We start from the raw sequence: 24,577 nt of genomic DNA on the forward strand, positions 1-24,577 counted from the left end.
TTTTGGCTACAGCACAGGGCGGTGCGAGGAGGGAGCTTCCTGACCGGCAAGGTCATCGTCTCTGAGCTATGCGTGCCAAGCTGCTCACGTGCCAAGTGTCACGGGTCCCGTCCTTGGTGATGGGGCCAAGGGGCAGAGGGCATTAGTCATGAAATGGGAGAGAAATCCTAAGCTGTCGGGTGGAGTGCCAGCTCCAGGCTGTGGGAGGAGGGAGGGGGAGGGAGTGGGGAGGAGCGAGGGCCGGGGGATGGTGAAGCCCAAACCACACGCGATGAGGTCAGAGCTAGGGAGGGTGGGCAGAGGCCCTGGGAGGCTTGCTTGGGGAGGGGGGGCTCCTGTCCCCAGGAGGCCTTGCTTCTGCCCACAGGAGGGCACTGGCCAACAGCTGTGTTAAATCTCCTGCGTAGGCCCTTCCGCAGGCTCCATTCCGGCCACACCCCTGCAGACAAAGCTCCTGCTCTTCACAGCAGGGAACCTGGGGCTGCCCCTGGGGAGGCTGGAAGGAAGGTGGCGGGCAAGGTCATGGGCGGTCAAAGGATGGGCAGGGGAGCTGCCCTGGGGGCATCCAGAAGGGGGCAGGTGGGCCCAGGCTGGTTGACCTGCTCTGTTTTCTGGAAGGTTCCCTCTCCGGTTGCCCTGGGAACCTGTCATCCTGGATGTCGAGCCCTCAGGCCGTATAAGGCCCACAAAACCATTTGGTCAGGCCCTGCCATGACAACCGAAGGTGGGATTCGAACTTCAGTAAATCTGTAGCAGGCTAATTTTTAAGCTGATAATTTGTATGGCCCGCGGATGGTGTTACAAATGTCCCCCACCCCTGTGACTAAGGGATAGGTCCGACCCACAGTGAAGCTGGGAGACCCTTAGCTCTACCCCGGGCCCCTGGCTGGGTTTCCTCCCATCCATCACACCTGGTAGCCTGAGTGCACAGGTCCAGGAACAGACACAGGGCCACCTGCCAGGAGGAACTAGGTAGGGGAGTGGCTTGTGGCTGGCTCTGGTGGTGGAGCAGCCTTGAACTTGTTCCCGTACCAACCATTGCCCAGCACCCGTGCCCTCCCAGGGCTTCCCGGGGGATCTTATCTGCAAGGAGGGGCTCCTTCCAGGACGGAGGGACTCGTAACTGCCGGCGACTGCCGTCCAATGCCGGCACCAGGCAGGCAAGGACCTTCCCCACCGGACACCTGACGGTTTTCTTATCACCCCAAACATGCAGCTGGGAGCCAACACCTTGACCCACCCCCACCCTCCACATAGTGTGCTTGGTTGGTTTTAGGCCTGCACGTGACATTTGTCTTTGGCAAGTGCATACCCACATCACCTGCTAAACTTCTTAGACCAGCTTGCCAATGTCTGAAGGCCGACGTGGAGAAAGGCCGTTGAGTTGAGCTCGGTCAGAAGGCTCCCACTGCTGCCCGCTGAGACACAGCCCCTGGCCTGTCACAGTGGACTCCATTTGTCCTGCCGAAGGGGCCTGGAAGAGGAGGCATGGTTGGGGGGCTTCAAACTCTGCTTCTCACAGTGGACTGCCTGGGACCACTGGTTGCTCAGGCCACAGGTTGCCAGTGAGCCGGGCCGGGGAGACCCCAGGCTGTCCCGGAGAAGGGTGGACCTGCCAGGGCTCTGTGTTTGGAGCTGGATTCCCGCTCACCGAGGGACATGGAGTCGACACACAGACCTGGACCATGTCTTGACCGTGTGGCCTTACAAGGCCTTTTATTCTTCATCTGAAAATAGGAATAGCATGATCCAACTGTCCAAGGCGACAGGAGAACCGGGCTGATGACGCCTTGAAACACCCCACATGGAAAAGCACCCGATACACACCCGGAGGCGCACCCTGCCCCTCCCACCTGCGGCAGCCACTCCTGCGTGCAGCTTGGGAGAACAAAAGTCATTTACAGGTGTCTGCCGTCTCTGGTGTGGCCGCTGCAGGGCTGGGCTCCAGGCCCCTCCTCTGGGAAGGGCCACGGCCTGTGGGCTCCGCCCCGCTCCCTGGAAGCAAGAGGAAGCAGCAGCAGGGACAGAAACAGAGTGGCAGGGACACTGCACGTGGTCACGCTGCAAGGAGAAGGGTTTACTGCTTGAGAGAGTGGGGTTCTAGCAGGAAGGAGGTCAGGCAAGGGTTAACAGAGCCCCCCACCCTGACTGTAAAACAACTGGTCAACCTTTGGGGAGCGCTGGGGCTAGCAACCTCCTCTTTGCAAATCTAAGCAATTCATTTCAACAAGATGCTTTTTGAGCATCTACTGGGCACAAGGGCCTGGAGCCAGCTGCACCCATCGGTCTGGGTGAAGAGGACTTGGACGGGCAGACAAGACAGGACGTCAGAAGGAAGGAAGAGAAGACGAGATGCAGGAGAAGGAAGATGGGGGAACACGCCCCAGGCCCCCACCCTGCACCTGCAGGCACATTCTGCCTCCCGCTGTGTGCCAGGCACGGACGGTGCAGCTGCTTCCTCACTCAGAGCGTGGGGACCCCCGTACTCATGGCAGCCCCTAAAGGAGCCCTCTGGGAAAAGGCCACCCTGACCCTTCAACCCTAGTGTCCTGGAGGGCGTGGCTTTGGAAGGCCCATGGTACCTCTGAGGGCGTAGGCCTGGGGCACAGACAGAGACAAGGAACGGGGCTCCTGGATCCTGGGCTTCAGACAAGGCCCACTCCTGCCCACCCTGCTGCCTCCCCAGGTCTCTGTCCTCCCCTAGGGAGCCCTGTCCCTCATCCCCGGGCTGCCCCTCCCATGCAGGAGCTCATCCAGGGGCCACAGGACCACCTGGTCAGGGAGGCCAGAAGTGGCATCCCTGCTTCGGGGTCAAGGTCAAACAAAATCTAACAAAGTGACCTTTGAGGCTCCCTGTCAGCTCTGAGGCTCTGGGAGCCTCATTACTTAATTAGTTACTTCTTAATTATTTCTTAATTAGCAACAAACCGAACATTGCAGCACTAGGCAAGCTAATGAAATAAACGAGGCTAATCTGTTCACTACACCCAGGTAGCAGGTGATTGGGCTGGGAGGTGCGCGCTGCCTTCTTGGTGGTGGTGGTGGTGGGCACGTGGTACTCCCGGGCCAGAAGCAGCCATGCCCAGCGGCCCCGCCCCACTGAGGCTCCACTTCTGGCCCGCAGATCTGGACTCGTGGGGGTCGTGAGTGCCCCACCCTCGAACACAGCAGCGCTGCCCTCAGTGGGTGCGGCCCGTGAGCCCAGAACAGAAGGTGCCCGTCTGTCACGTTTCACAGGTCGTGTGTCCAGGGATGCGTCGCGGGAGGCCAGCAGGGTGCAGCGCCGCGGAGCACGGGGGCGTCTCACTCGGGAATTCCGCCGACCCTCCGCAGGCAGGGAGTCTTGGAGGGCGCCCTCTCGCCTTCTGGGGGCTGGGGTGGGCCCCTCAGGACAGAGCGTGTCTGGGATGGCCGAGCCTGTTGGCCCCGCAGGTGCGGGGTGGGGGGTTGCCCCCGGCCAGCTGCGGGGAACCTGCCCCGGGAGGGCCGCCCTGGGGGTGCAGGCCGCCCCGGCTGCTGGCCAGGCGCTTTTCGTCCAGCATGGACAGGTGGTATTCGCACAGGTCGATCAGCGAGGCCACCTGCTCGTGGAGGGGCAGCAGCTTGAACTTGCGCTGGGCCAGGAAGAAGAAGGCTTCCACGAACGCCTGCAGGCACATCCCTGGGGACAGGAGAGCAGTGCTGTGAGGTGCCAGCAGGAGCCAGCCCTTCGCCCACCGCCACCTCTGCCCCCATCCCCGGGGCCACGCTGGAGCGGGGAGGGGGAGGCTCTCTCCCAGGGTCCCTACCACCCAGCCCTGAGAAGCAGGTGCACTGAACCCTGTTTGACAGACGAGGAAGCTGTCAGAGTCCCGGGCGGACAGCGGTGGGGTTGGATCTAAACCCCGCCCCCACCGCCCCCAGCCTGGCCTCAGCACCACACGGAAATCCCCATTCACACCCGGCTCCCTGGCGTGGAGAGGGCCAGAGAGTTGACCGGGGGAAGGCGGTCTGACAGCGGTCTGGCTGGTGAGAGGTGCTGTTGTCTTGGGTGTGTGCAGTTCTTAAAACTCATCAGAGGGCTTAAGGTTTCTGCATTTCAAGAAATTTTACTTGTCTTTTTCTCATTTTTATTTGAAAGGCAAAGAGCGAGACTGATGTTTAAACATTTTTATTTTCATTTTTATTGGAAAGGCAGAGAGAGAGAGAAAGGGAGAGACAGAGAGACAGGCAGGGAGAGGTCGCCCAGCTACAGTTTCACTCTCCAACGCCTGAGCAGCCTGAAGCCACCTGGCTCTCCCACGTGGGTGGCAGGGACCCAAGAACCTGAGCCGGCGCCTGCTGCCTCCCAGGGTGCGTGTTAGCAGGGAGGTGGGACGGAAGCAGAACTGTGACTCCAGCGCGGGTCCTCTGACATGCGCGGTGTCCCAGAGCAGCAGCTTAACCTCCCAGCCACATGCTCACCAGAGGTTGACACGTTTTTTGCCACGTGTACAGTTCATCTCCCAAAGTAAAATAAACCCAACCTCTTGTCTCTGGCCGGGAGTCTATTGTGCAGTGTACAGGCTGAACGCCCCTGGAATACCCTTCCCTGCCTGCCTGGCCTCCTGGCCTCTCGCTTGTCTTTGGGATTGGAGCTGGGCCACACATCCAGGGAGACTGTGCCTGGTCCCTGGGCTGGGCCCAGTCTCCAGCGCTTCGCAGCCAGCCTGGCATTGGTTTCTGAGGGTCTTTGTCTCCATTTTCCTTGCTGCACTGTGACCTCCACTTCATCACTGTCACCCTAGCACCAGGCACACAGAAGGCGCTCAACAGAGACAGGCTGAACACGTGAATGAATGAATGAATGAATGAACAAGTGAGTTGGTACGAGCCACTGAACAGACAGGGCCACTGATGCTGGCAGGACCCTGTGCCCGGCCTGGAAATTCAAACACTGACTTCCAGGTTTAAGTCCCGCTGCATGGAAGGCTCTGGGTCTTCCCACCATCCAAGCACAGATGCTTCCTGGGATCTAAGTCTGTGGGACTCCTGGCTCCCTGGGGACGGTGACACTGAGGCCAGCCAGATGTCACATGCTGTTTTAGGTGGGGCTGGCCCTGGCTTCCCCGGTCCATGCCTCCCAGTGGCTGCTCCCTCAGTCACCTGCTCCTGGCCCAGAGCGTGTGACCTTGGGTTACTCACGGGCCCTGGGCTCCGAGGGCTTCCTGTCCCCTTCCACGTCCATCAGAACGTTTAGGCTCAGCCTCTGTTCCCTGCAGCTGCCCGCAGGCCCCCTGCTCTGCCTGCCATCGCAGGAGCTAATGGGGAGAACACTTAGCTGTAAATCCTTTTCCCTTTCCACATAAACAGGGGACTGGCATGGACCAGACACGGGGGGAAAGGGGCTTCAGTCTAACCGTAGAGACAGCCATATCTTCCCCACCGGCTCTGGGCCAGAACTCTCCTGGGGGGTGGGTGTGTGTGTGTCACGGTCAGGTGGGAGGGTCCTAAATGCACCAAGCAGAAGAGAAGCCCAAGGCCCAGAACCCTCCTTCCCGACCGTGCAATCTGAACACCGCTGCTCCGAGCATGGCTGGCCAGCAGTGCCAAGCCCACAGGCTCTGCGTCCCTGGGCCTTGACAAGATAAGAAGCTGGGGCCAGACAGCCAGCCGCCTGCCCCTCCATCGCAGCGCTCAGTTTGGCTGACGGCACTGGCAGCGGGCGAGTCTCCCTCCAGAGAGGTGGCAGCGCACCGTTCCCGCTCGGCTCCAGCCTCGTCCAGGACCGGAACAAGCAGTAGGCCCAGCAGCTCAGCCCTGCACGACCCCTCCTCGCCTTCCCGGGCACTGAAGTCACCACCACGCCCTTCAGACGTGCTGGGTCTCACTCTAAGAAGCCAGGACCTGCCACTCACCGCACCTAGTTATTCAACGAGGATGTGTTATGTTCCCTTGGGTAGAGCTATAGAAAAGCTATAATGAGGACCTATGGTGGGCAAGGGGGGCTGGGGTGGCGGGGAGGAGGGCGTGGCCTGACTGCATCATCTGAAGACGACTCTCTCCAGCAAGAAGTGAGATTTAACACTTTACTTCAGTTACTTCCATTTTCTTTTTGCTTTGTCTACGTTTTCTGGTTTTTCTCGACTCAGCCTTCCTGCGTTGGATTCAGGAGGCACAGCGGAAGTTCGAGCCAGCCGAAGCAGACTGTGTGGGCATAGCTGCTGCCAATGAGGACTTCTCCCCGATACTTGGATTTGAAGTCAGGTACATGTACTTGGATTGCTTTGAATACAAGGTTGGGGCCGGTGCAAAGGGTAGTGGGTAAAGCCACCACCTGCAGTGCTGGCATCCCATATGGGCGCTGGTTAGAGTCCCGGCTGCTCCACTTCTGATCCAGCTCTCTGCTGTGGCCTGGGAAAGCAGTGGAAGATGGCCCAAGTGCTTGGGCCCCTGTACCCATGTGGGAGACCTGGAAGAAGCTCCTGGCTCCTGGCTTTGGATCAGCGCAGCTCTGGCCGTTATGGCCACTTGGGGAGTGAACCAGTGAATAGAAGACCTCTCTCTCTCTCTCCTTCTCTCTGTTTCTCTCTCTCTCTCTCCCTCATTCCTTCCCTCCCTCCTTCTGCCTATCTCTAACTCTGCCTTTCAAATAAAAAAAGAAGAAAAGAAAAGAAAAGAAAAGCATACAGTGCAGACCATCTGCATACGTATATCCTGCTTTGATAAAGTGTATCACACACACACAAACAGTAATGCTTCCTTATCCTGGGCGGAGGGGACTCTCCAAGGCCCCAGGTGGACATCTGCCGAGTGGACGGTACTGAGCCCATACGTCTGCACCATGCTTTCTGCTGCGTGCCCTGTGGGACTGCCCGCAGGACCCGCGTTCACTACTCTTGTGCTTCGGGGCCTTCAGTAAGTATGATACGCAACTGAATACCAGCACCGTGGTACCAGCACGGCCCCTCTGGTAACCATGACAGCAGCCGAGTGACCCGTGGGTGGGCAGGACACGCAGCACGGGTACGCTGGGCAAAGGGGTGGCTCACGTTCCCGGCAGGACGGAACCAGATGTCATCTGGCTAAGTCAGACTGCGAGCAACTTCAAACTTAGCTTATTTCTAGAATTTTCTGTTTAATGTTTTTGGGTAGAGGTTGACGGCGGGTGACTGGAACCAAGGATAGTGAAAGAGAGGACAAGGGGAAGCCGCTGTAAAGGGGCCAAGAACAGGTACCCCATCCCTGCTGCAGCTCCCGCCGCGTGTGTGAGCGCCGAGGCCACAGCGGTGAAGCCACTCGCCCTCAGGTCCCTCTGCAGGGGGCAGGGCTGGGATTCCAGCTTCTGCATCTCTTTTCTGGAAACCCCTTCCCAGCAGTCCTACCACGAACACGCCTGGGCTTGGCGGTTAAGAATGCAGATGTCGGGGCCGGTGCTGTGGTGCAGTGGGTGAGGCTGCCACCTGCGATGTCGCCATCCCATGTGAGTACAGGTTCAAGTCCCAGCTGCCCGCTTCCCCATCCAGATCCCTAACATGTCTGGGAAAGCAGCGGAGGACAGCCCAGGTGCTTGGGTCTCCGCCACCCACTTGGGAGGTCTGGCATCTTGGCTTTGGCCTGGCCCAGCCCTGGCCATTGTGACCATTTGGGGAGTGAACCAATGGGATGGGAAATCTCTCTTTGTGTCCCTCTCTCTCTGTTAACTCTGCCTTTCAAATAAACTTTTTTTTGTAAAAAAAAAAAAAAAAAGATTGATTTATTTATTTGTAGGGCAGAGTTACAGAGAGAAAGGGAGAAGGGAGAAGGGAGAAGGGAGAAGGGAGAAGGAAGGGAGAAGGGAGAAGGGAGAAGGGAGAGGATCTTCCATCTGCTGGTTCACTCCCCACATGGCTACAATGACCAGGCTGGACCAGGCCAAAGCCAGGGGCTATGAGTGCCATCTGCGTCTCCCACATGGGTACTGGGGTCCAAGCACTTGGGCCATCCTCTGTTTCGTTCCCAGCACATTACCGGGGAGCTGGATTGGAAGTGGAGCAGCTGGGACTCAAACAGGCGTCCATATGAGATGCCAGCGTCACAGGTGGGGGATTTACCTGCTACTCTACAACATCAGCACCTCAAATCTCTGTAAATCTCTGTCTCTGTCTCTCTGTCTCTCTCTCTCTCAGAACGTAGTTGTGGGACGAACAGGCTTAGACGGGAATGAGTTCCCGGTTCCTGGCTTTGGCCTGGTCCAGCCCCAGCTGTCACGGCACTTGGACAGTGAAGTACTGGATGGAGGGTCTCTCCATCTGGCTCTGTCTCTGCCGAGGACCCGGATCCCCTAGAGTTTGATCCAGGGACCTGAGGCTGAGAATCTGCCTCTCAAGCAAGTTCCCAGGTGACGCCGGGGACCCCACTTTGAGAACCTCGTCCCTTGCTGTGTGTCTTCATGTCCAGTCTGCACAGGTCACCCCAAAAGCCCGAGTGCAAAAAAAGGGGCCTCTTTGTGGAAGGACCTGCTCCCAACCTGACAGAAGCTTGACTTTGGGCTAAAAATGTCTGCGTTTTAATGACACTCGGAGAGCAAAACCGACCAGTTATTTCTGAAAGATTGGTAATGGAGCTGCAAAGCCGTGACATTGTTCCAGTTGTGCGTTAAATCCTCCCTCAGCCTCTGAGCAACCACACATCCCAGGGTTCTTCCAGCGTCACGGCCGGGCCACCAAGCGGGGCAGAGCCCCACGGCCCCCTGCCCTTCTCTATCCGTGCTGAAGAAGAGGAGCCGGGGAAGGTTCTAGAAGGCCAGGCCACAGGGGCCCTGCAGACGTGGCAGGACTTTGGGTTTCACGCTGACGAGGGCAGGAGGTCACTGGGGAGTTCTGCAGTGACGGGATCGCTGTGCCTGCTGGGCTGACGCCACCGTGACATAGGATAGCGAGGAGGTCGGGTGGCCGTTACTGCACTGGTCTGATCGCAGTGGCTGGGGCCCGGTGGTAGTGCCGGAGGTGGACGGAACCACTGGATCCCGAATATGGTCTGAAGGCAGTGCCGATGAGCCCCAGCTCTGCCCAGGGGGTGGGGTGGGGAGGTCGGGGGCCAACTCCAGCAGTCTTTTGAGAGGCTCTGCCCCCGACCCAGGAGCGTAACATTCCCCTCGAGGCCTGTGGCTTTCAAATGTCTTGGGCATCAAATAATCTGTGGACTTTGTCGGCGCTCATATGGCGCCCTTACGATCTCCTATAACCTTAACTACCTCCTGACAGGGCCAACCTCCAAACACAGTCCTACTGGGCATTAGGGTTTTAAGACATGAGTTTGGTGGGAGAACAGATTGCGTGCACAGCACCCCAAACCCTCCACCCTACGAGGTGCCTCCAGCACCCCTGTCTCACCGATAACCAAGTGTCTGAGACTACCTGAGCCCCTCAGAAAGAACATAAGAAATGCTAACCCCTACCCGGTTCTTCTAGAAGCTGCCCAGGAAAACCCTCGGAGCCTGGCCGGGGAGGCGGGAGCGAGGCCCTGCGAGGCTGCCGTGAGCGCCTGTTGGAGGAAAAGCCACGCCAGCCCCAGGGCAGCAGCTCACGTTCCAGCCTCGTGACTCACAAGGCCCTGGGTGCAGGGCTGCCTAAGCGCTGCTTGGCTTAATCGTACGAAAGCCTCCCGGAGCAGGTGTTAGCGCCAATCCCCTCTGACATCCAAAAAGAGCCTGGCCAGAGTCTCACGGCTGGGGGTGGCGCAGGGGCCAGGCACCATCATCCCTTCAACTGCTTTCCTGCTCTGGGAGCCTGCGGAGAGGTGGGAGTGGGAGTGTTGATTCTAGAAGCGATGCCTGCCTGGTGGTGAGAGAGGGAGGGGCCTGGGCCTCCTGCATGGGGAGCTGTGGTCAGACCTGCCGCTGTTGGCAGCCCTGCTCTCCCTACCTGCCGGCTCTGCCTGCCATGAGCTGGGGAGGTTTTCTGAACTTCAGGGCCGACGGATGTCGCTGGGCAGAGTGGCCTTAGAGACAAATGTTCCAGCTGCAGCCAGGCGCACACCTCTCACCAGAGACGGCCACTCGGATGTTGCGAGGCGGCCCCCGACGGGCTGTGGCCTCATTCTGTCAATCAGCAGGGCGAGGGCGGGCCCACGGGCTGCTCCTGGCTGGCTCCCAGGGAGGCAGGCTCTGCGCACAGGACTTACTGAAAGCGGTGCTGGCCGCCCTGCAGTAATCCCATCATCTTTCCCGGGGCTTAAGGACGGAAACAAGGCTCACCCCTCCCTGCGCACAGCCCTCTTCAGTTGACAAAGAAAATCTGCTGCTCTTGTGGTTCTCAGGGTAATGCTGGGAAGGCAGCCAATGCCCCCCACTTAGAGTCGAGGTGCACAGGCCCAGAGAGGCCGGCAGGCTGTCAAGGTCACCCCCTAAGTGGATGGAGGTGGCATTTAAACCCACGCCCGGGGCTGGCATTGTGCAGGTTTAGCCACCGTCTGCGGCACTGGCATCCCATCGGGGTGCTGGTTCGAGTCCCGGCTGTTCCACTTCCTATCCAGCTCCCTGCTAATGCACCTGGGAAAGCAGAGGATGACAGCCCTGCCAGCCTCATGGGAGACCCAGATGGAGTTCCAGGCTCCTGGCTCTGTGGCCTGGCCCAGCCCCTGCCATTGCGGCCATTTGGGGAGTGGACCAGCAGATGGAAGGTGTCTCTGTCTCCCTCCGTATCACTCTGCCTTTCAAATAGGTAAATAAATCTTTACAAAAACAAAAAGCATGGCTGTCCGACCCTCCAGCTCACGCTCCCCCTCCCACGTTACACTTTCCCCGCGTTGGCATTTCTGTATTATTCTACAGCGTACGGAACCCATGACGTATCTAAAACCAAATCAGCGCCGACAGCCAGGGATACTACCCCAGACTGAATAGGAAAACTTTTTTTCTTTTTTCTTTCTTCCTCTCACAAATACCTGAGCTTGCTTGCTGGTGATTCCACAGCTAGGACAGGACTGGCCGGCTCCTTCTCTGTCCCAGCCTTTAGATCTCCTTCTTGTCCCTCACCCGGGAGACATGCCTCTGCTTCATGGCGGAAGCCTAATGGTGTTCGTAGATGGCGAACGGCGGAGGGATCCCGCCTAGTGTTAGCCGGCCGCAGTCCACTGTGCACCGGAGGCCACAGCAGCTCCACACCGCAGGCCACAGCAGCTCCACACCGCAGTTAATCAGCGGGGCCTCTGGGTACAAGCCCGCGCTCCCCCACAACAGCCAGTTTCATCCCTGTCTTTCACTATCATCCATCGCTTGTTTCACGAGGCTCGCGGAGGCGTTTGGGGAGGGAACCAGTGCTTGGATGCTCTCTCCCTTTCTTGGTCTGTGTGTATTTCCCTTTGTCTCTCAAATAAATAAAACAAATTTTCAAATAGCGATAATGACTAAAGTGGCAAACTCCATTTCCCGAGGACCATCTGCCCGCCAGTGCGCCCTGCACTGGGTACACGGGATGGCCCATGGCAGCCCTCCGAGGCCAGCACTTCACACTGTATGCAGCAGGGTGCTGAGCCCCCAGAGAGCCAGGCACGTGCCCAAGGTCACACTGCATGGGCCCAAGGTCACGCTGCTGGCCAGTGGTGGTGCTGAGAGTCCCACCGCAGCCCCACTCTGGGTCTCCCCCAGACCAGCTGGAAACATCCTGTATGTCCAGGCTTCAAGGCAAGGAAGGGGAGAAGCCCTGATCCTGCCGCCCCCCCCAGCCCCCCCCCCCCCCCCAGCTCTGGGATGAAGGTTGCACAGGCGCAGTCGTCACATGTGAATGTTTCGGCAACAGCGAGTCACTGTCACCTTTGTCCTTGGCTGGCTGGAAAATCTGTAAGTGTCAGGAGTGAACCATAAATAGACCTTGCAGGAAACTCATTACCCCCAGAAGCCCGCGGCACCCAAATAACAAACATAATCAAAGACGAAAGCAACCATTCCATCATTCCGCCCATCACAGCGGCCTGGGCGCAGTGGCCCCGAGGTCCCGGCCCAGGCCCACCCAGCGCCACTCAGAGATGCCACGACCTGGCCACGGGTTCCTGAGTCGCTGGGGAGACGGGGCTGCGGTACCAGTTAGCGCGTCCTGCTGTCCGTTCCGGACGCCCTGTGTTGAGATTCACGGCTCCGAAGGGACTATGTGAGGTGCCACACTCACTCCTCAGCGCGTGGCCGCAGCCTCTGGGCTCCGAAAGGACATCAGAGATGGCGCCGCCCCGGGTGCATCCAGGATGACAACGACACTGGCGGTAACGAGCGGATGAATGAGAGCAGTCAGGTGTCCGGCGCTGCGGGAGCAGCTCCCAGTCACTCCCCAGGACAAAATTGAGGCGGGAGAGGAACCGGTCACCTGCGATTGGTGACATGGCAAAGCTCCACCTTTGTCTTGGGGTCTGTGAGCCAGGTGTGGGCAGGGAGGGCCATGCCCCCAGGCCTCCCAGCCTGCAGCTGGTGGCTCTATGATGTGCTCTGATCCGGCGTCAGGAGACTGAGAGAGGCAGGGAAGGCGCCATGTCTCGCTGGCTGCCGGTAGTGGCTGGGCTTGCCCTGACATCGCTACCCGTGGGCATGCAGCCTCCAAGGGGCTGTCTCCAGGGATGGGGTGCAAATAACCACCTGGGAGGTCCCTTCCCGCTTCTGCATGTTCGCTGCTCTCTGCCTACCAGCTAAATGGCACAAAACCTCCCCCGCACTCCTCCTCTTCCACAAAGCAAGTCTACTCCTCCTGCCCAGCGACAGGCTCTCGCCGCTGGGGTTCGTAAAGTTGCAGGGGTGGCAGCTGCATCGAAGCAGTGGCACTGGCTGACACCTGTCAGGTGGGCAGAGAGATGAATGAGCCTGGCGGGGCCGGGGGGAGGGTGGTGGGCAGGGGAGAGGGGAATAAAGACGGGTGTGAGAGATGGGAGTGGTTAGAGCTAGAACGCACAGGAAGCAGTGCCTACAGCCTGGGAGAGGCAGGCGAGGTGACAGCGAGCTCACAGTGGCCACAGTGAAAACACTCAAATGGAAGAGCTGTGTGTGCGGCGCCTGGGAGAGCCCTGTTTGTCGCCACTGCTCTGTTTGCTGTGACCCCCGCGTGCCAGAAGTGTGCACTGGTTACAGCCTGCAGTATGCCTGCATCAAAGGGCAGCCAGGCACCCTGGGTGCACGGAGGGGTCTGGGACAGGGGCGTTACTGCACTCGGCAAATTCTGACCCCGTGTCTGGACACGGCTCTCCTTTTTACAGACTGCAGAGTTCCATCCTGGGAGTGTGTCCTGAGTTTTAAAAAGCCTTCCCCTGGGTGGGTGCTGTGGTGCAGTGAGTTAAGCTACTGCCTCTGATGCAGGCATCCCTTATGGGTACCAGTTCAAGTCCTGGCTGCTCCACTTTTGATCCAGATCCCTGCTGATGCACCTGGGAAAGCAACGGACCCTGCACCCATGTTGGAGACCTGGATGGAGGAGCTCTTGACTCCTGGCTTCGGCCTGGCCTAGCCCTGGTCGTTGTGGCCATTTGGGGAGTGAATCAGCAAATGGAAGATCTCTCTCTCTCTCTCTCTCTCTCTCTCTCTCTCCTTCCCTCTCTGTAACCCTGTCTTTTAAATAAATGAATAAATTTTAAATAAAGAAATAAAAAGCCTTCTCTCACTGATGGACCCCTAGGATGCATTCTCTCTTGCTTTTTTCATCTTCTGTTCTACTTTTGATATTGTGAATAATGAGCAATGAATAATAGACTTATTTATTCATTGATTTGAAATGCGGAGTGACAGAGAGGGAGAGAGACATGTTCCACCCACTAGTCTACCTCCCAAATGGCTGCAACAGCCAAGGCAGGGCCAGGCTGAAGCCAGGAGCTAGGAACTCCATTCTGGTCTCCTACATGGGTGGCAGGGGCCTGAGCACTTGGGCCATCACCCACTGCCTTCCCAGATGGGTTAGCAGGAGGCTAGATGGGAAGCAGAGTAACCAGGACTCACACTGGCACTCTGATATGGGATGGCAGCGTCATAAGCAGCGGGGAGCACAGCTGGTGCAGCTGGGCCAGGCTGGCAGGTGCATCCTACACGTGGGCCAGGGAAAGGAGGAAAGGTATGAGGGCTAGAGCCAGTCCCTTCACTGCTCCTGGCCGGCCAGTGTCTGCCCCGGTCCTCAGCGATGCCCACCAGCCACCTGGCAGCTATGGGTGGGCGTTGCTGTGGGAAAAGGCTGCCTGCCCGTCCGGTCCCTCTGCTTCCTGCCCTGTCAAACTGGTGCAGAGGGATGCTGGCCCCGGCCCTGCCTCTGCAGCCTGCCCTCCAGCTCCCCTGCCTCCCACCACACAGCTCCCGCAAGCCAGGTGACCCTCGGCGTCTGTGAATGAGGTGCCTCCCTCTGGGAACCCTGTCCCCACGTCAGTCCCAGCCCACTCTCCTGCTCTCTTTCACCCGCCTTGGGAACCCCCCTGGTTGGGGCTCTGCCTCTTCCGCACCTCCTCCCTGCTTTGCCTCTTGTTCGTCCTGCGGGGCTCCCGGGTGGGCTCCCTCTTCCTGTCACTCATTCCTGGTCTCTAAAGACCTTCAGCGCCAAGATGCAGGCCACATCCTACCCTGCAGGCCACTTTGCCACTGGGATTTGTACTAGTGTCTCCAAGAGCCTGATGAACTCACTTTTCCCAGCCTTACCCATGCCCTCACTCACTGACTTGCTCAGGCTGGAAGCTGGGGTCCTTTCTGACACTTCTTGTGTGCCACCCCCACCTCCTCACGACACCTCCCAAAACCTAGCATTGTGACCTCCCTGCTCCACCTGCTGCCTGCTCTGTCAGGGTCCCGGGCAGCCTCCTCACGGGCCTCCCTGCCTCTACCTGGGCCTCCCTACCTCCACCTCGCCCTCCCAAGGTAGCAGCTTCCAGCTGACCTTGCAGCCATACCAAGCTCGCCAAGTGCGCCCCTGTCTCTCTCTCTCTTTTTTTTTTTTTGATTTATTTAATTATTTGAAAGGCAGAGTTACGGAGAGCAGAGGCAGAGACACGTCTTCCATCTACTAGTTCACTTCTCAAATGGCCGCAACGACCAGAGCTGCGCCAATTTGAAGCCAGGAGCCAGGAGCTTCTTCCAGGTCTCCCACGCAGGTGCAGGGGCCCAAGCACTTGGGCCATCTTCTACTGATTTCCCAGGCCATAGCAGAGAGCTGGACCCGAAGTAGAACATCCGGGACTCAAACTGGCGCCCATACGGGAAGGCGGCAGCTTTACCTGCTACGTCACAGCGCCGGCCCCTCCCCTGTCTGAACTCCTCACCAGCATCCAGATGGAGACTCTGCAGGGGCTGCAGGATCCAGCCCTCAGCATGGGTGCCCGCAGCTGCCCGGCACGTGGCAGCCCCTCACTGCTGTCACCTCTGAGGACTTGCCGCACGCTCTCCCACCTCAGGGCCTGGGCACTGCCCGCGCCCTCTGCCTGAGCCCTGGGTTCCACCTGGCTGAGCCTGGGGACCTCAACTCTGGGTTACGGTTCCTGACAGGTCTCTCTGGCCTGCCTCCTAACAGCAATTAGGTGCTCTCTGTGATTCTCATTGAAGTGCAGTTCCTTTATTTCACAGAGCTCATCGCAGCCCTGATCACGTGTGTGGGTCTAGGACCAGACAGCAGGGCCAGGCCACAAGGACCTGGGTGCTCTGTGGGTGTCTGCACATCCTCCTGTGGCCCCCACTGCTTGTCCAACATTGGTCGCTCCACTCTTAGAGCTGAGGCCGGTGCTATCGCGCAGTGGGTTAAGTCACCACGAGCAAGGTTCATGTCCCAGGTGCTCCACTTCAGATCCCAAGCCTGACTCTGCTAATGCACCTGGGAAAGCAGCAGCAGATGGCCTAAGGGCTTGGGCCCCTGCCACTCATGTAGGAGACCCAGATGAAGTTCCTGGCTTCTGGCTTCCACCTGGCCTAGCCCTGGCTGTATTGACACCAACTAGGGAGTGAACCAGTGGATGGAAGATCTGTGCATGTGAGAGACTCTGCCTTTCAAATAAATAAAATAAATTATTAAAAAAAGAAAAAGAACCCAAGCTCCGTATCAGACACCCCTAAGTTCATGCTGCTCGGTGACATTGCCTAACTCTCTGACCTCTGGATAGGATGACAGGACAGAGGGGCGGGGCCTGGTTTCTGGCACACGGAGGATGCCCCTTGAGCTTGTGTAAGCTTGGGACTCCTCTGGGGCAGCAGCTCAAAGCCCCCACCTTGCCATGGCTGTGCCCAATTTTGGGGTGGGGGCTGCACCGCCCTGACTGTGGGTGATCCTGTGCCTGGCTGGGAGACTGCCTGCCTAGCCCATGCAGGAGGGTAAGAGGGCATGGAACACCATGCCCCCCAGGAAAATCCCTGGTTGAGGGCTCAGAGCACTGAGACCCCCCTACATATGACCTGACCCCAGGCACATTTCCCCTACCCCCGCTTCCTGTTGAGGGGCCTTGTAATTGTCAACTAGGTAAACAGCTCCTGGGTGTGTCCCAGACCCATAAGACCACCAGGAAGGCTACGTGGGCTACGTGACCTTCAAGCTGATTAGAGAAGCATAGAGGCACCAATATTGGCTTTATTATATAGAATTAGTGTTGCTGCCCTGAGCTAGCTCCTTGCCTTTGCCTGCCCTATAAAAGCTTGTGCCTAACTGCTAATAAACAGACATGTTCACCAAAACTCTCTGGTGCTTCTTGTTGAAGAACACCGTCACCCCACCATCCCGACAGTGTGGGCCTTGCAGGAAAGCCCACACCTGACTCCCCAACAAGGGTAACTGTCCTCCCTGATCCTTGAGGGTGTCCTCCAGGGACCTGGCTGGGCCTTCTGGAACCCACAGAGGACCAAAGCCTGGGCCTTGGAGGGAAGGGACAGGGGACGGAACCCTGTCCTCGGGGAGAGGCCACTCTTGGAGCCTACCTGTCACTTGAAAATGTGACAAGTGGCACATGAGTGTCGGGTTTCAACTTAACTCACATTAAGGATGTCAGGTTATGCACAAAGGAGAGAGAAGAGAAATGCTATTTTATGCGGGAGTTTATTTTTGTCACTTTGTCAGAGAGAAATTGCAGCCCTCGGGGCATTGGAGCTGCACAGAATTACCCAAAACATTAACATGCAAATTGCCTTCTTTAGAGAAGGTAATTTTATTAGTGCACGGAAATGTGTCTTTTCCTGTATCCATGCCTAGGAGCAGTGTTGTCTAGGGGCAGCGGAGGGCCAGGGAGAGTCCTGAACTCAGCTTGGGTTCTAGAGTAACACAAGAGTTAGCTCCTCTCCCGGGACTCCCGTGTGTCCTCAGGTGCATGCGACACAGCTCGCTGCAGCTGGTTACCAACAGGTACGCAGGGTGGGGAGGACAGTGACTTGGTCAAGATCCTGCAGCTTTGATGGCAGAAGCAGTGAGAGAGAGAGAGAGAGAGAACGAACAGGCAAGCTGGGGTCATGGGCCCTGTGTCTCAGACAACCAGGTGAGCAGGAGGAAACCACTGCAGGTTGCAGAAGCAGCCGCTCAGAGAATAAGGAGCCCAGCGAGGTTCCACCTGTCTGTTCCTTTGTTCATTCATTGACACAATCGCTCATTCAATAAGCTTTCACGGTGCTAGGCCCTGGGCCCCAAGCCTGACTCAGGCACTGGCACGGAGGCGCTCAGCATCCCCGGGGAGCAGGTGAAGAGGGGAGGCAGACACCTGCCAAGGTTTAGGCTCTGGTGAGGCCAGAGGTGTGCCAAGAGCTGTCGCGGCACTGAGGACAGTCTGGCTTCCTCCAGGAAGGCCTCCTGTCTGGGCACTGTCCAGGCGGCCAAGGTAGGGAAGGACCTTCCAGGAAGGGAGAAAAGCCTGAACAGAGACTCCAAGCTGGGAGCACACTGGCCTGGCCTGGCCCAGCCTGTGATGGCTTCTGCACGGGGCGTGGGAGAGAAGAGGGAGCCGGAATCAGGGCTGGGGTTGCAGCGGGTGGAGACGAGGCCGTGAGGGCCAGTGTAGGGGCTGGAGCCCTGGGATCCCGCCCTGCACGCGGCCTGAGATCTGAGCAGGGAGGGGTTCCCAGGCTGCGCGTTGCCAGCAGAACAGAAGGTTGCGTGAGGCTGAGCTTACATAAGGCTCCCTCCTCCCTCCGCAGATGCCACCAGCAGGGAAGTGTGGGCAGGGCCGCCCACCCGCTCCCCAGAAGCAAGTACCTCAGTCATGTAAGGTCTCCCCGCCAGCAGAGGAGCGGTGCGCCCCGCCCCAGGAGCCCAGAGCGCCTGGCAGCTGCCTCACGCGGCTGGGCTGGGGTGGGGCGCACAGGATCAGCAAGGTGGCCCCAGCACCTGCCTTTTAGGGATGTCGAAGGGAAAAGCCTGGCCAAGGTTACCATTTTGGAGCCAGATCATTCTCTTTTGTTGAGGGGTGGGGAGGTCTGTTCTATGTGTCACAGGACTTCTAGCAGCACCCCTGGCCTCTGCCCACCAGGTGCCAGTATGGCAAACCCCCCCCCCCCACTCCAGGTGCAACAACCAAAAATGTCTCCAGGCCCAGCCAGAGTCTCAGGGGACAGCAGAGTCTCAGCCCCCAGCTGAGAAGTGCTGGTCCATGCAGATCTCTGAGAAGACTTAGGGAAGTTTCGGACGGTTCCCAACTCTACCCGTGGGACGCAGCCTACGCCAAGAGCCTGGTGCCTACCCTCACTTCCCTCCTGTGATACAAAGGTGGGTGGAGAAAGGGTCATAGCACTTGCGGGTCGGCTACTTCCAGAAGAGGTGCGTCCAGAATATTCCCGAGAGGAGCAGGGCCAGGAGGTGGAAAGCGGACAGGACCGCGGTGACACCTGCACAGTGACACATCACCAGGGTCCGAGCCCCTGATCCGTGAAGCCAGGGGGTTGAAAGGTTGGCTCGCTGGGGCTTCTTGTGGTGTTGAACGCTAGGATTCTACGGCAGTACGACAGATGCACACACACTGGAGGAAATGACGGTGGATTAGGGGCTGGGCGAGGCTCGACCCTGGCTAACTCCGGCAGACAGACGCGATCAGACCAGCTCATGGGGTTCTCAGTGCACTCTCAGGTTAAACGATTAAGCTTGGATTTGAACGTGAATGTGGAAAAGCTCTGAAGGGGTCTTTGGGTACAGCGAGATTCTAAAGCAAGGATTTGGGCTCTGTCACTCATGAGCGGGCTGGCTGTGGGCACATTTCTTAGCCCGAGCCTCTGCTCGCTTCTCTGCACCCTGGAAGGGAAAGCACAACGCTCAGGCTTGGTGGGAAACACGTACAACCCTGACAGAGGACTTTCAGTTTTAGCTCCAACATGCAAAGGGCTTAGAACGTATGGCTCCCATCCTTGCAACAAGGGGGAAAAAAAAGCGGAGCAGACTGGAAATAAATGACTTTTCTTAGCTCTATCAGAAAATTGAGGTCACAGGGCAAACTGCCACCCTGGGAGCCGGAGAGACCGCTGAATGCAGAGGCTGGGCCGCGGAGATCTGCTTGCTCCTGCTGCCGGCGCCAGGAACTGGTAAGAACACTTAAAATAGTCGCCGGCGGCTGGGCGTGGGCCAGGCTGAGCTAAAAACTCCTGCAGGCTTAGTCCCAGGGAATCCCCCATACTTCTGTGGCTTCCCAAAAATGAAGACTGAAGAAAACCCCCCATGCTTCAGGCGGAGGTGGGGAGCGGAGAGGGGGAATAACCGTTTGGGAGCAAGCCTAGAACATTCTCCATGGCAAAGGCCACCGCTCAAGGGAAGCTACTTTGCCAGAGGCCAGTCTGACTTGGGGGAGGGCCACGGGACAACGCCAGCCTCTCTGGCCTTCTTGTCGCACACAAGGGGACAGGGAGAAGGGCTATGCAGCAGCCCTGCAAGCCGCTGCCCAGGTCCTCAAGCCCACTAAGAGACTGCCGCTCACTCTCAAGACTGGGGAAGCGCTCTCTCCTCACACCGTGCCAACACTTCAGCAGGGCACCAGGACACGAACCGTGGGTGACCATGGAGGGAGCTGCAAGACCAAGACTCCATTTAAGAAGGAGTCGTTAGGGAAACCCAAAGACAAAGGAGGAGAAAAGAGAGCCGAGGGAATTAGAGGAAAAGGCAGGTTCTAATGTCTACAGCTACAGTGGCCACTGAACCCAGCCAGCTTCCAGTAAGATCATTAAAACCACCCTAGACAGGAGGCGCGAGAGGCACTTAGACGCGCTTGAAAGTGATCGCGAACGAAACCAGGACATGCTACAGTGTGTGGTGCAGTGAGTGCAGCGCTTTGAGGGAAACTGATAGCACTGATGGTCTAAGCTTTCATTTTAGGACACAAGGACACAAATTAAATCCAAAGTAAGCACAAGAAAAGAAGTCATGAAAGCTAGAAAACTGGTCAATAAAAAAAAAAAAAAAAAAAAAAAACCCAGGAAATCAATAGAGAAAACTAATGAAACCAAAAGCTGGACTTTTGAAAATATCAATGAAATTGATAAACCTCTAGCCAGAAAAATAAAGAAAAGAGAGGAGAACTGTATTACTAGTTAGCAACTGGATCCGGCATGAGAGAGGGGTCATCAGCCTCAGCACAAAGGCATGGTCGCTTACATGAAATGGGTTAAGACACAGCCCACCGAACGCACACAAGGAGGAGCAGGTACTGTGAACAGGCTTATGTCTATTTAACAGGGGCATATCGACTAACCCTCAGAAAAGGACGGCACCAGGCCTAGGCGGGTTCACTGGTGAATTCTACGAAACATTAAGAAGGAACCGATGCCAGTTCCCCATCATCTCTTCCCTAATCTTGAAGCAGAGGGAGCATACGCTGTTTAGACATGAGCTTAATCCCCAAGCATTTCGGGGCTTCCTACTCTGTAACTTACTTTCGGTTTAGGTCTGTGGTAGTTGGAGAGCCTTCTACTCCTGTAGAGCCTTGTGGCCCAGCACGTACTCTGCTTTGGTGAATGTTCCATGCGGACCGAGAAGAAAGCAGATCCTGCTCCTGTTTACAGAAGCATTTTTTTCTTCTAATTTTTATTTAATGAATATAGATTTCCAAAGTACAGCTTATGGATTACATTGGCTTCCCCCCACCCCCCAGTGACTTCCCTCCCACCCGCAACCCTCCCCTTTCCCGCTCTCTGCAGAAGCATTTTTAAACCTGTTTATTAGAGCCGGCCTGCTGGCTCCACCTGCCAATTACTGAGAGAGGGCTATTGGAATCTCCAACTATAATAGCAGATTCCTCTATTTTTCTTGGCTCTTCCGTTGGTTTCGCTCCCGTATTCGGACAGTCAGTTGTCAGGTACATACAGGGTAACAATGGCTGTGTCTCCTAGGAGACCTGACCCCTTTATCACTACTACCCACTGCTATCTCTTAAACGTTTCCTTGTACTGCAGTCTGCTCTGTCTGAAGTTATCATAGCTTCTCCAACTTTCCTTACATTTGTGTTAGCATGGTATATCTTTCTTCAGCCCCTTTTCTATATTTTTGTATTTAACATGGTTTCTTTTTCCTCTTCTTTTTTGAAGATTTATTTATCTATTTGAAAGGCAGAGGTACAGAGAGGCAAAAGCAGAGAGAGAGGTCTTCCATCCGCTGGTTCACTCCCCAGATGGCTGTAATGGCCAGGGCTGTGCCAATCTGAGGCCTGGAGCCAGGAGCCTCCTCCAGGTCTCCCACGTGGGTGCAGGGGCCCAAGGACTTGGGCCATCTTCTACTGCTTTCCCAGACCATAGCAGGGAGCTGGATCAGAAGTGGAGCAGCCCGGGACTCAAACCAGTGCCCATATGGGATGCTGGCACTGCAGGCGGTGGCTTTACCCACTATGCCACAGTGCCGTCCCCTAACATGGGTTTCTTATAAATAACATGCACTTGGGTCATTTTTTTGTCCTCTCAACAATCTCTGTATTTTAGGTGATATGTAAACCATTCACATTTGAAGTAGTTCCAGATATAACTGGATTAACATCTATCATGTCTGCAACTGCTTTTTTGTTCATTATACTTGTTCTTTTTACTTATTTATTTATTTATCTGAAAGGCAGAGTTGAGAGAGAGAGAGAATCTTTTATCTGCAGATTCACTCCCCAGATGGCTTCAATGGCTGGGGCTGGGCCAGCTGAAGCCAGGAGTCTGGAACTTCATCCAGGTCTTCCCCGTGGGTGGCAGGGGTCCAGGCACTTGGGCCATCTCGTGCTGTTTTCCCAGGCACATTAGCAGAGAGCTGGATAGGAAATGGGGCAGCCGAGACTTGAACCGGCGCCCATGTGGGATGCCAGAATCTTAGTCAGCAGCTGAACTTGCTGTGCTGCAACCCCAACTCCTCATTGTTTCTTTTTAAATCTTCTGTTTTCTCTGATTTTAGACACAGACTGAGCCGTGCCCCTGGCTCCCAGCTTTCAGAAGGCCTCTCATCGGGCTTCTTAGCCTCCGTGACTGTGCGTGCCAATGGCTGAGTAAGTCCCCTCCCCTCCCCTCCCCTCGCCTCCCCTCCCCTCCCCTCGCCTCCTTACATGAAATGGGTTAAGACACAGCCCACCCCTCCTCTCCCCTCCCCTTCCCCTTCCCTCTTCTCCTCCTCTCCCCTCCCTTCCTCCCTTCCCTCCCATCTTCTCCTCTCCCCTTCCCCCCTTCTCTCTTATCCTCCTCTACAGCATTTGATATCATTCCATTTCTCTTTCCTTAGCATATAATTTCTTTTTTAAAAAATAATCATCGGGGCCAGCATTGTGGCATAGCAAGTGAAGCTGCCACCCGTGCCTGCATCCCATACATATGGGCGCTGGTTCATGTCCCAGCTGCTCCACTTTCGATCGAGCTCCCTGCTGATGGCCTGGGAAAGAGAAGCAGAAGATGGCTCAAGTGCTCGGGCCCCTGCCACACATATGGGAGATCTGGTAGAAGCTCCTGGCTCCTAGCTTGAGCCTGGCCCAGCCCTGGTCGTTGTGGCCATCTGAGGAGTGAACCAGCAGATGGGAGACCTCTCTTTCTCTGTGTATCTACCCATCTGTAACTTTCAAAATAGATTCTTAAAAAAAAATCACTATCCTGGAATTTGTAATATATTCCATTTAGTAAGTACATTTTCACACAATGCGGCACCACTCAACAGAGACAGGGAGAAAGTCTAAGTGACCTTGAGTTTGGCTATAAAATTTTAGATGCAACAACAAAAGCAAGATTAAATTGGAATTCATTAAAATTTAAAACTTCTGTCCTGAGCAAAATATTAAGAAAATGAAGAGATAAGCCACAGACTGGGAGAAAAAACATTTGCAAAACTTGTATCTGATACAGAATTTGCTTCCAATAATATACAAAGAACGCTTAAAATGCAACAATAAGCCTATAAACAACCTCCTTAAAGAAGGAGCCAAACATCTGAAGATTTGAATAGCTGATACCTCACCAAAGACACACAGACGGCCAATAGGCATACGCGAAGATAATCAGCATCTTTAGAGAGTTGTAAATTAAAACAGTGAGGAACCACTGCACACCTATGAGGGCGGCTAAATCCAAAAGAACTGACTACTAAGTGTTGAAAAGGATGTGGAGCAGCAGGCACCCTCACTCGTGACCCTCATGGTGGCGACTGGAAATGGTGCAGCCGCTTTGCAAGACAGCGTGGCAAGCTCTTACAGAATTATGCACAGTCTTACTCTGTGTGTCAGTCAGGCTCCTCCAGAGAGGAGGGGAGGGAGGAGGGGAGGGAGGAAGGGAGAGGAGAGGAGGAGAAGAGGGAAGGGGAGAGGAGGGGAAAGGAGGGGAGGGGACAAGAGGGAAGAGGATGGGATGGGAGGGGAAGGGAGGGGTGGGATAGGAGGGGAGGGGAGGGGAGGGGACTTATTCAGCCATTGGTGTGTGCAGTCACGGAGGCTAAGAAGCCCGATGAGAGGCCTTCTGAAATCTGGGAGCCAGGGCACGGCTCGGTCCGTGTCTGAAAGCCTGGCACCAGAAAGCTGATGGTGCCAGTCTCAGGCTGAGGTCAAAACCTGGGAACCCAGGGCGCCGCTGGGGTCCCTTGTGGAGTTCAAAGGCCAGAGAACCTGGAGTCCTGCTGTCCAGGGCAGGAGGAGAGGGTGGTCCCATTCCAGGACACAGAGGGGATGCCCCCACCCCCACCTTTTCTCTCTCACCCAACTGGATAGCGCCTGCCTACAGTGAGGTCAAATCTTCCCCGTTCATCTCCAACGCACACGCCCGCCTTCTCTGAGAATACCCACATGCCACACCCGGCGATGATGCTTTGCCTGTTCTCTGGGCATTCCCTACCCCGGTCAGGTGGATGACACAAGGAACCATCACACCCTGCAAGCCAACCATCACGTCCTAGGTATCAGCCAAAGCGTGTTGAAAGCCCTCGTCCATACCAAACCAGCAGGGAAAGTCCACAGAGGCTTTCTTCATGATGGCCCCGAACTGGAAGCTCCCCAGATGCCCTCCAGCGAGCGATGGGACTCACAGGCACCCTCCCCCAGTACACTCAGAGAGGGAAGGAAGTGAGCTCTCAAGCCATCAAGACACACAGAGGAATGCAAGTCCACGTTGCTAACTGAAAAGCAGCGGATCTGAAAAGGCCGCATTTTGCGTGATTCCAGCAGCACAGCGGTTCAGGAAAAGCAAAACTCAGGAGAGTAACAAGATCAGTGGTTTCCAGGGGACCAGGGGGTGGGAAGGCACGATGGGGGG

At 56.6% G+C, this 24,577-nt stretch overlaps 1 protein-coding gene across 10 annotated transcripts in view; it reads right to left on the reverse strand.

Moving 5' to 3' along the window:
- Positions 1–24,577, reverse strand: part of TTLL11 (tubulin tyrosine ligase like 11) — a 271,423-nt gene that overhangs the window by 16,036 nt on the left and 230,810 nt on the right. For 7 of the 10 annotated variants that reach the window (XM_070056361.1, XM_070056388.1, XM_070056342.1 and 4 more), the window contains one exon: positions 1,691–3,661. The exons of the other annotated variants lie outside the window; for them this stretch is intronic. In XM_070056361.1, the coding sequence (XP_069912462.1) occupies positions 3,387–3,661 (275 nt within the window). In that variant the 3' untranslated portion in view covers positions 1,691–3,386. Of the gene's footprint in view, positions 1–1,690; positions 3,662–24,577 lie in introns of those variants that run through there. 10 annotated transcript variants of the gene reach the window in all.

The sequence above is a fragment of the Oryctolagus cuniculus genome, chromosome 1 (assembly GCF_964237555.1).
Source record: "Oryctolagus cuniculus chromosome 1, mOryCun1.1, whole genome shotgun sequence".
Taxonomy (NCBI): domain Eukaryota; kingdom Metazoa; phylum Chordata; class Mammalia; order Lagomorpha; family Leporidae; genus Oryctolagus; species Oryctolagus cuniculus.